Consider the following 12,140-nt stretch of genomic DNA (forward strand, 5'->3'; position numbering starts at 1 on the left):
AGTAAACTTTCACATGCTCTTTAAATTCAATTTTATTAATTATTATTAGATATCCATTGTATTACAATATTTACACACATACAGTATATGTATAGGCTTTACAGTGTATGTATAGATACATATATGTGTATATATATATATATGTGTGTGTGTGTATATATATATATATATATATATATATATACATACATGTGTGTGTGTGTACATATATATATGTGTGCGTGTATATACTTGCATATATGTATGAATGTGTATACATATATATGTGCGTGTGTCTATCTATATATATATATATATATATATATGTGTGTATGTATGTATGTATATATATATATATATGTATATATACACATATATATATATATATATATATACACATTTATACACATATATGTGTATAAATGTGTGTGTGTGTGTGTGTGTGTGTATATATATATATATATATATATATATATATATATATATATATATATATATACATTAGAGATGCGCGGTTTGCGGGCACAACCGCGGAGTCCGCGGATTATCCGGGGATCGGGCGGATGAAATAAAAAAAAAATTAGATTTTATCCGCGGGTCGGGTCGGGTCGGGTGGTTCAAATTATTAAAAAAAATTAGATTTTAAATAGATTCAGGCGGGTGGCAGTTAAACCAATTGGGAAATATATATACATAGTTAAATGTTGTTACCCACATACGAAAAACGAGCAGGCACCTGCAGCATATGCCACAACAGAAGAAAAAAAAAGAAAGAGATGGACACTTTTACGGAGCGGAGAAGGGACGCCTCGCCGGGGTCCGGGACCGAGGCCCCTTCCCCCGAGAGGGCCCCACCGGGAGCCGTAGCTGAGGCTATCCGCGAGAAGGGCCCGACGCACGTCCAGGGTCACCACCGCGCCCACCGCACCGACACCCCGCCTCGTCCGCCTTCGCCGCGGCCGGCGTCACGCGCAGCAGGTAAGCAGCTTACCTGCCCGCCAACCCCGTGGCCGGGGGCTCGTAACAGGGGTCACTCCGCGCGCTCCGCCCGCGCAGCTTACCTGCCCGCCACCCCTGTTGCCGGGGGCGCGTAACAGGGGTCACTCCGCGCGCAGTGCGCTCACGAAAGGGGTGGGGCTCATCCTGGTTGATATAGACAGCAGCTAGGACGGTGGCCATGGAAGTTGGAACCCGCTAAGGAGTGTGTAACAACCCACCTGCCGAATCAACTACCCCTGAAAATGGATGGCGCTGGAGCGTCGGGCCCATATACCCGGCCGTCGCCGGCAGCGAGACGCGCTTGGAGGTGCGCTCAGCGCGGCTCCCATATGATTGCGCACTGGTGTGCGTCTGGGTCGTGACAGCGTGGCACGCGAATGTCTGTGCTGCATTGGATCAGTCTCCTTTCTTTAACAGACAAAAGCTTTATAACCTCACTAATGCCTTGCATCGTCTATATTAGATATATAACAACGGGCGGATGGCGGGCGGATGCGGTTCTGATCAAATGTTAGATCGGGTGGATTGCGGATGGTTGACGACTTTCTGATGCGGTTGCGGATGAAATAATTGCCTATCCGCGCATCTCTAATATACATATACTGTATATGTATATACATATCAATCAATCAATCAATCAATGTTTATTTATATAGCCCTAAATCACAAGTGTCTCAAAGGGCTGCACCAGCCACAACGACATCCTCGGTACAGAGCCCACATAAGGGCAAGGAAAAACTCACCCCAGTGGGACGTCGATGTGAATGACTATGAGAAACCTTGGAGAGGACCGCACATGTGGGTAACCCCCCCCCCCCTCTAGGGAGACCGAATGCAATGGATGTCGAGTGGGTCTAACATAATATTGTGAGAGTACAGTCCATAGTGGATCCAGCATAACAGTAAGAGTCCAGTCCATAGTGGGGTCAGCAGGAAACCATCCCGAGCGGAGACGGGTCAGCAGCGCAGAGATGTTCCCAACCGATATACAGGCGAGCGGTCCACCCTGGGTCCCGACCCCGGACAGCCAGCACCCCATCCATGGCCACCGGATCTGTGTGTCTCCCCTTCCACAAGGGATAGGGGGGAGCAGAGGAGAAAAGAAAAGAAACGGCAGATCAACTGGTCTAAAAAAAGGGGGGCTATTCAAAGGCTAGAGTATACAAATGAGTTTTGAGATGGGACTTAAATGTTTCTACTGAGGTAGCATCTCTAACTGTTACCGGGAGGGCATTCCATAGTACTGGAGCCCGAATAGAAAACGCTCTACAGCCCGCAGACTTTTTTTGGGCTCTGGGAATCACTAATAAGCCGGAGTTCTTTGAACGCAGATTTCTTGCCGATTGATTGATACAGTATATGTGTATATATATACTGTATATGTGTATACATGCAGTCGGCTAAAAGCCCTCGACCAAATTTTTTAGCCCAACTCGGCCCCCAAAGTGAAAAAGTTTGGACTCGCCTGGTCTAAAAGCCGATGAGATCCGTCATGTCGGTGCCGGCGCCCTCACCCTGTGTGTGTTCCCCCAGTAATGATGTGGCTGTCGCTGTCCTTGGAGCTGATGTACGTGGGCCTGCTGCTGGTCAGCTGCACCCTGCTGTCCGTGCAGTTGTGCATCAGAGCCTGGTGGCCCTCCACGCAGCGCTGGGGCCAGCTGCTCAACGCCTTCGCTGCCGTCTTCACCGTCCTGGGAGGTGCACAAATCTTCTTTTTTTTCCCCCCCCCCGCACGTCAACACCTTTTGTCAAGTGATTGTTTTTTCAATGGTGATTAATCACAATTAATCACAGGTTATTACTCGCTTGCATTCATTCAGATTTAAGAAAAGACCGTGATATTTGGACACAAATAATTTTGTTAAGTTAAGTTAAAGTACCAATGATTGTCACACACACTAAGTGTGGCGAAATTATTCTCTGCATTTGACCCATCACCCTTGATCACCCCCTGAGAGGTGAGGGGAGCAGTGGGCAGCAGCGGTGGCCGCGCCCGGGAATCATTTTTGGTAATTTAACCCCCAATTCCAATCTTTGATGCTGAGTGTCAAGCAGGGAGGTAATGGGTCCCATTTTTATAGTCTTTGGTATGACTCACAACCTACCCATCTCAGGGCGGACACTCTATCCACTCAGAATGTAATCCAAGAATGTTTTCAAACGTCATACATTTGCTGAAGATATAGCAAACAAGGTAAACTCCGGACTATAGTCAAATACGTTTTTCTTGCGCTTTGAACCCTGCGGCTTGTAAAACGGTGCGGCTAATTTATGGACAAAAACAAGCATATACACTGAATATGTGTGCTTTAGTTTGTGCTATGGCGCCATCTTTTGGACAAGTTCGCCCACTGCAGCTGCTGCGGTGTCCTTCCATTTACCGGTAGTGCTTTCAACAGGAAGTAAGTCAAATGTATTTATACAGCACTTCTGACAGAGAGAGTTCACGAAGTGCTTCACTGCTAAATACAGTTATTATATATATATATATATATATATATATATATATATATATATATATATATATATAATAACTGTATAGAAAAAGTTAGTTAATGAAAAAATTAGATAATACTAATTTATGAATTAATTTGATAAATGACAAAAACAATAATAAACACTGTTAAATGTGTAACTGGATATTCATATTTTTGATACACTAGGTTGTGCAGTTACACAATCATATTATTATTATTTCTCCCATGTATGATTATTATTGTAATCATACATGGGAAAAATAATAGTAAAAATGACAGAAAAGAGAACAAAAAAAATTGAATATAATGAGAAAAAAACTCACATTTTTAAACTAATAATTAATAATATTATACTTACTCACCTATAAGACAAAATTGTGTATTTAAATATATATATATATATATATATATATATATATCTGTATCTATATATATATATATATATATATATATATATATATATATATATATGTGTGTTTAGCATTTTTTTTATGTCAAAATGGCCCCTGCATACTTGACTTTGTTGTTATATATATATATATATATATATATATATATATATATATATATATATATATATATATATATATGTTGTTATATATATATATATATATATATATATATATATATATATATATATATATATATGTGTGGGAAAAAAATCACAAGACTATTTCATCTCTACAGGCCTGTTTCATGAGAGGGGGGTTCCCTCAATCATCAGGAGATTTTAATGGGAGCATTCACATACCATGGATTATATAGGGCACAGAGTGGGTGGGTACAGGCTGGTGTAGGGGCGTGGTGATTGGCTCATGTGTTACCTAGGAGGTGTTTCCGTCTGTGGCGGCATGCTGTTACAATTTCGCTGCGCTTGTTGAGGGATGACAGGTCTGGACGGTAAATAATAAACAGTTTTTCTTTCAAGCATAGGTTGCATCTTGTATTACCACTATTGTAAGGTGTGCTGGATGCAAGAATTTGCCATGTTATTGAATATTCAACATTATTGTCTTTGAGGTCCCAAATGTGTTTGCTGAGTTCTGTGGTATTTCGCAGGTTTTTGTTCCTGAAAGAAGCCTTGTGATTGTTCCATCTGGTTTTGAACTCTCCCTCAGTTAATCCTACATATGTGTCAGATGTGTTAATGTCCTTGCGTGTTACCTTAGATTGGTAGACAACTGATGTTTGTAAGCACCCCCCGTTGAGAGGGCAATCAGGTTTCTTTCGACAGTTGCAACCTTTGTTGCAACAAAGGTTGCAACTGTCGAAACAGGCCTGTAGAGATGAAATAGTCTTGTGATTTTTTTTCCCACACATACATATATTGCGCTCTACTACGGTATCGAGCACTATTTTTTGGATAACCTTATTAAGACATATATATATATATATATATATATATATATATATATATACATATATACACATATGTATATATACATACACTGTAAAGCCTATACATATACTGTATGTGTGTAAATATTGTAATACAATGGATATCTAATAATAATTAATAAAATTGAATATAAAGAGTATGTGAAAGTTTACTCCTACCTTGTTTACTTCCCAGACTACCTCCTTAGTGTTTTGTAATCAAATATTAAGACATATATATATATATATATATATATATATATATATATATATATATATATATATAAACAACAAAGTCAAGTATGCAGGGGCCATTTTGACATAAAAAAATGCTAAACACATATATATATATATATATATATATATATATATATATATATATATATTTAAATACACAATTTTGTCTTATAGGTGAGTAAGTATATTATTATTAATTATTAGTTTAAAAATGTGAGGTTTTTTCTCATTTTATTCAATTTGTTTTGTTCTCTTTTCTGTCATTTTTACTATTATTTTTCCCATGTATGATTGCAATAATAATCATACATGGGAGAAATAATAATAATATGATTGTGTAGCTGCACAACCTAGTGTATCAAAAATATGAATGTCCAGTTACACATTTAACAGTGTTTATTATTGTTTTTGTCATTTATCAAATTAATTCATAAATTAGTATTATCTAATTTTTTCATTTACTAACTTTTTCTATACACAGTTATTATATATATATATATATATATATATATATATATATATATATATATATATATATATATATATATATATATATATATATATATATATTAGAGATGCACGGTTTGCGGACACAACCGCGGAGTCCGCGGATTATCCGTGGGTCGGGCGGTTGAAATAAAAAAAAATTAGATTTTATCCGCGGGTCGGGTCGGGCGGTTGAAATAAAACAAAATTAGATTTTAAATAGATTCAGGCGGGTGGCAGTTAAACCAATTTGGAAATATATATACATAGTTAAATGTTGTTACCCACATACGAAAAACGAGCAGGCACCTGCAGCATATGCCACAACACAAGAAGAAAAAAAAAAGAGATGGACACTTTTACGGAGCGGAGAAGGGACGCCTCGCCGGGGTCCGGGACCGAGGCCCCTTCCCCCGAGAGGGCCCCACCGGGAGCCGTAGCTGAGGTGATCCGCGAGAAGGGCCCGACGCACGTCCAGGGTCACCACCGCACCGACACCCCGCCTCGTCCGCCTTCGCCGCGGCCGGCGTCACGCGCAGCAGGTAAGCAGCTTACCTGCCCGCCACCCCCGTGGCCGGGGGCTCGTAACAGGGGTCACTCCGCGCGCTCCGCCCGCGCAGCTTACCTGCCCGCCACCCCCGTTGCCGGGGGCGCGTAACAGGGGTCACTCCGCGCGCAGTGCGCTCACGAAAGGGGTGGGGCTCACCCTGGTGAGCCGAGTGGGCCACTTTTGGTAAGCAGAACTGGCGCTGCGGGATGAACCGAACGCCGGGTTAAGGCGCCCGATGCCGACGCTCATTAGACCCCAGAAAAGGTGTTGGTTGATATAGACAGCAGGACGGTGGCCATGAAAGTCGGAACCCGCTAAGGAGTGTGTAACAACCCACCTGCCGAATCAACTAGCCCTGAAAATGGATGGCGCTGGAGCGTCGGGCCCATACCCGGCCGTCGCCGGCAGTGAGAGCCGCGAGGGCTAGGCCGCGATGAGTAGGATGGCCGCCGCGGTGCGCGCTGAAGCCTCGGGCGCGAGCCCGGGTGGAGCCGCCGCGGGTGCGAGGGACATCGCACCTCCACGCGCTTGGAGGTGCGCTCAGCGCGGCTCCCAGATGATTGCGCACTGGTGTGCGTCTGGGCCGTGACAGCGTGGCACGCATTGAATGTCTCTGCTGCATTGGATCAGTCTCCTTTCTTTAACAGGCAAAAGCTTTATAACCTCACTAATGCCTTGCATTGTCTATATTAGATATATAACAACGGGCAGGTGCGGGCGGGTGCGGGTTTGATTAAATGTTAGTTCGGGTGGATGCGGATGGTTGACGACTTTTGTGACGCGGTTGCAGATGAAATAATTGCCTATCCGCGCATCTCTAATATATATATATATATATATATATATATATATATATATATATATATATATATATATATATATATATATATATATATATATTTTTTTTTTTTTTTTTTTTTTTTTTTTTAAATACACAACTTGTTCTTATACTGTAGGTGAGTATGTATATTATTAATTATTAGTTTAAACATTTCAGGGTTTTTTCTCATTTTATCCCATATTTTTGCTCTCTTTTTCAGTCATTTTTACTGATAAAGCTGATAGTAGTGTTATTAATGTAAAATACACATATTTAAGCAGACATGTTAGGTATATTTGCACAAAGTATTGGATCGGTATCGCCGGTACTAGCCTGCTTTTGGTGTTTGGATTGATTTGGTTTTATCTCTCCAGGTCTGCTCGGAATGGTGGGTCACATGATGTTCATGCAGGTGTTCCAGACCACAGTCTCCATGGGCCCAGAGGACTTTAAGCCACACAGTTATGGCTACTCCTGGGCCTTTTAGTGAGTACACACACACACACACACACACACAAGTTCTCCTTGCATCAGTCGTACAACTTTGTGTGAACTTTGTTTACAAAGGTACTTGACTGGCAAAATATAGTTGGCACCTGTTTTTGGGTATTTGGGATCCTCACATCTGCCGAAAAAGAGAAATGAATAAAACAATGTTGCCTCGTTCCTCGTTCGACTTGTGACAGCCGATATCTTTATACGTGGTAGCGGTTTTCCAGAAGACCTCTTCGCGAGTGGCGCTCGCAGTCCGGACGACAATATGTCCAATACTGCTTAAAACTGCCCTTTTTGGGGGAATTCTGCCGATCAAACACATGTGTTTTTCTTTTTTTTATGCATTCTAAACCTTAAAATACGGCAAGTACAAGGTGGCTAACAATGCAGCTAATGAGGGTACTCTATTGTCTATTATATGTCATGTCACTATATACAGCACACATACGGCTATACACACACGCCTAACTAGGCGTTTTTCTCTCTCAAGGAATTGTGAAATAAAATCAAGTGCAGAACTCCTCTCTGGGGGGAGGGAGGGTACTAGGATGACAGGGGATGCAAAACAATAACAGTGCAATACTTTTTCATAACATGGTCACTACTGCCTAGTTTCTCTTGTTATATTCTTATTTTACTGTTATATTTTTATTCTCATTGTTGCTTTTTGTTTTTATTCTTATTGTAATATTTTTCTATTTTGTTTCCATTTCTACCTACATTATTTACTTTTTACTTTTTAAATTCGATCTCAATTCTGTACACTGCTGCTTGAATTTAAATTTTCCTGAGGGAACTCTCCTGAAGGAATTACCGTATTTTCCGCACCATAAGGCGCCCTGGGTTATAAGCCGCGCCTTCAATGAACGGCATATTTCAAAACTTTGTCTACCTATAAGCCGCCCCGTGTTGTAAGCCGCATCTAACTGCGCTAAAGGAATGTCAAAAAAACAGTCAGATAGGTCAGTCAAACTTTAATAATATATTAAAAACCAGCGTGATGTGGGCGCGCATGGAGTCGTATATCAACATGGACGGAGCTGCTGAAAAAAGCCACCCGGCCTCTTCGCGTAAACTTAAACTTACCTTAACCACTCGCTCATCTTTTCTTCATCCATCCCTTCGAGTTAGCTTTTATGATGACGCCGGCTGGAAAGGTCTCTTTTGGCAAGGTCTTCCTTTTGAATATCACCATGGGTGGAAGTTTCTGGCCATTAGCATGGCAAGCTAGAACCACAGTGAAGGATGACTTCTCATTCCCTGTGGTGCGAATATTCACCGTACGTGCTCCCGTTGTATCCACAGTGCGGTTCACAGGAATATCAGTTGCTGTGAAATAGTAATCCGTGTGCGGATGGAGAGATAGCGTCTTTTCATGAACCGGATCCCTGTCACTTGGTAGGAGCCATTTTGTGGTCTTTACAGATGTAAACACACAAAGGAAATGAAACGTACGGTATATCCGCGCGCTTTTTCTTCTTCTACGCGGGCGGGTGGTTGCTTACAGTAGAAGAAGAAGCGCTTCCTGTTCTATGGGGGCGGGTGCTTACCTTGGCGGTTGCTTGCGTAGAAGAAGAAGCGCTTCCTGTTCTACCGGGAAAAAAGATGGCGGCTGTTTACCGAAGTTGCGAGACCGAAACTTTATGAAAATGAATCTTAATATTTATCCATATATAAAGCGCACCGGGTTATAAAGCGCACTGTCAGCTTTTGAGAAAATGTGTGGTTTTTAGGTGCGCCTTATGGTGCGGAAAATACGGTAATAAAGTACTATCTATCTATCTATTTTTGTCTTCATGAGATCAACACTGTACTGAAGCCCAGAACATTCTACGCATTTCCCCACTTTTAGTTTAGAGAAAAGGAAAGATTGGCCTGGCCCACTGGCATCCCTCTTTATGTTTGGGAACTTTATAGTCTATACATTTAGAGTGATGTGATAATCAAACACTCTAGAAGTCTAGAATGAAAGAGTATATAAGAGAATTGACAGAGTGTGTGTACCTTCAGTGCTGAATGATGAGCAGAGGCAGAGTTTGGAGTGTTTTCCTTAGCATGCTTTCCATGTTTATGTGCTCACTGTGTCCAGGTACATGGAACATGTTTTCGTGCCATTTGCCGTTTGACGTCCGCTATCATGCTAATTAGCTGCCTGAAAGCGGGTGACCCCACTGTAGAAATTACCTGCACGTCTTCTCGCACATACTCTGCAATGGCTCTATCAATGTTGTCCTGGCTAGCAGTCCCTCCGTTAAAATCCTAAGGTGGAGGTGGCATCGGAGTCTGTGTCTCTCTTTACCAGCTTCGTCGAAGCATGTTGCTTTTGTAGCTGTTTCAGCAGATTTGAATTGCTGTTTTGGGCTGTAGATGGGATCTTTGATCCAAGACACAACTTACATTGAACTAAAATGTTCTTTTCTTTGTGCTCGACAAAAGAAAAGTAGTGAGAATATCTCCATGTTAAGAAACTCGGCTTCGGCTCCGCCATGATGTCTTGGGGCGGCATGGCGTAGTGGGTAGAGCAACCGTGCCAGAAACCTGAGGGTTGCAGGTTCGCTCCCCGCCTCTTACCATCCAAAAAAAAAAAAAAAAAATCGCTGCCGTTGTGTCCTTGGGCGGGACACTTCACCCTTTGCCCCCGGTGCCACTCACACCGGTGAATTGAATGAAGAATGATAGGTGATGGTCGGAGGGGCCGTTGGCGCAAATTGCAGCCACGCTTCCGTCAGTCTACCCCAGGGCAGCTGTGGCTATAAAAGTAGCTTACCACCACCAGGTGTGAATGATTGATGGGTTCTACATGTAAAGCGACTTTGGGTACTTAGAAAAGCGCTATATAAATCCCAGTTATTATTGTTAGTAAACACAGACACACAGCGCGCGGCGCGCCTCTTCCTTGTGACACAGGAACATTCAGAAGCAGCAATAAAACACACTCAGATCTTCTCAGTTTCTAGCCGATACTACATAAAAAATAACGTAAAATAACGCAGTAACGTATCCTGTAGTAACGGTAACTGAGTTACTGAATATAAAAAATAACTTTGTAACGCGTTAGTCCCAACACTGCTCTTTACAATGTTTGAGTATTTCCAGTACGACTGCCCTAATAATATGGTCAGAGTGCAGAAGTGTTACTACAGTGACGTCAATCTCTGAAAATAACCGCAGGTATTCGGAGCGGAATACTCATAATGGCCGACTGAATTTGTGGCATTTTGTGATGTTTAAACGGTGTTTTCACGTACTTTGCGGATTGTAAATACAATTGCATATGATTTAATGTAAACAATGAAACATGAATAATCATATAAAGTTGTTTCCCCAGTATACTGATACTTTAGCGTTGTGGAACCTCTCACAACTTTTGACCATGTAAATGCAGAAAATGATAGTACCGTATTTTCCGCACCATAAGGCGCCCTGGGTTATAAGCCGCGCCTTCAATGAACGGCATATTTCAAAACTTTGTCCACCTATAAGCCGCCCCGTGTTATAAGCCGCATCTAACTGCGCTAAAGGGAATGTCAAAAAAAACAGTCAGATAGGTCAGTCAAACTTTAATAATATATTAAAAACCAGCGTTCTAACAACTCTGTTCACTCCCAAAATGTACGCAAATGTGCAATCACAAACATAGTAAAATTCAAAATAGTGCAGAGCAATAGCAACTTAATGTTGCTCGAACGTTAATGTCACAACACACAAAATAAACATAGCGCTCACTTTCTGAAGTTATTCTTCATTCATAAATCCCTCGAATTCTTCTCCTTCGGTGTCCGAATTGAAAAGTTGGGCGAATATGGGATCCAAAATGGCCGGCTTCGTCTCGTCGAAGTCATCGGAGTCAGTGTCGCTGTTGTTGTCCAGCAGTTCTGTGAATCCTGCCTTCCGGAAAGCTCGGACCACAGTTGTGACCGAAATATCCGCCCAGGCATTTACGATCCACTGGCAGATGTTGGCGTATGTCGTCCGGCGCTGTCTCCCTGTCTTAGTGAAGGTGTGTTCGCCTTCGGTCATCCATTGTTCCCACGCCGTTCGCAGTCGTGCTTTAAATGCCCTGTTGACACCAATATCGAGCGGTTGGAGTTCTTTGGTTAATCCACCCGGAATGACGGCGAGTGTTGTATTTGTGTGCTTCACTTGTTTTTTGACACCATCTGTGATGTGGGCGCGCATGGAGTCGTATATCAACATGGACGGAGCTGCGTGGAAAAAAGCCACCCGGCCTCTTCGCGTAAACTTCCCTTAACCACTCGCTCATCTTTTCTTCATCCATCCATCCCTTCGAGTTAGCTTTTATGATGACGCCGGCTGGAAAGGTCTCTTTTGGCAAGGTCTTCCTTTTGAATATCACCATGGGTGGAAGTTTCTGGCCATTAGCATGGCAAGCTAGAACCACAGCGAAGGACGACTTCTCATTCCCTGTGGTGCGAATATTCACCGTACGTGCTCCCGTTGTATCCACAGTGCGGTTCACAGGAATATCAAAAGTCAGTGGAACCTCGTCCATGTTGATAATGTTCTCTGGCCGGATCTTTTTTTCCAGCTATCTTGTTTTTACAATATGCACGGAAAGTAGCCAGCTTTTCTTGAAAGTCTTTAGGCAGTTGCTGTGAAATAGTAGTCCGTGTGCGGATGGAGAGATTGCGTCTTTTCATGAACCGGAAACACCAAGAAGCACCACCTTTAAAATCATCCAGGTGAAGTTCGCTTGCTA

The 12,140-nt window shown here is 42.2% G+C and overlaps 1 protein-coding gene across 2 annotated transcripts in view; it reads left to right on the forward strand.

Annotated features, from left to right (window-relative positions):
- LOC133615325 (germ cell-specific gene 1-like protein) overlaps positions 1–12,140 on the forward strand; it is a 44,007-nt gene that overhangs the window by 25,941 nt on the left and 5,926 nt on the right. For both annotated transcript variants that reach the window (XM_061973844.2, XM_061973843.2), the window contains exons 4-5: positions 2,512–2,676; positions 7,300–7,411. In XM_061973844.2, the coding sequence (XP_061829828.2) occupies positions 2,512–2,676; positions 7,300–7,411 (277 nt within the window). The remainder of the gene's footprint in view (positions 1–2,511; positions 2,677–7,299; positions 7,412–12,140) is intronic.

The sequence above is a fragment of the Nerophis lumbriciformis genome, linkage group LG22 (genome assembly GCF_033978685.3).
Source record: "Nerophis lumbriciformis linkage group LG22, RoL_Nlum_v2.1, whole genome shotgun sequence".
In the NCBI taxonomy this organism is placed as follows: Eukaryota; Metazoa; Chordata; class Actinopteri; order Syngnathiformes; family Syngnathidae; genus Nerophis; species Nerophis lumbriciformis.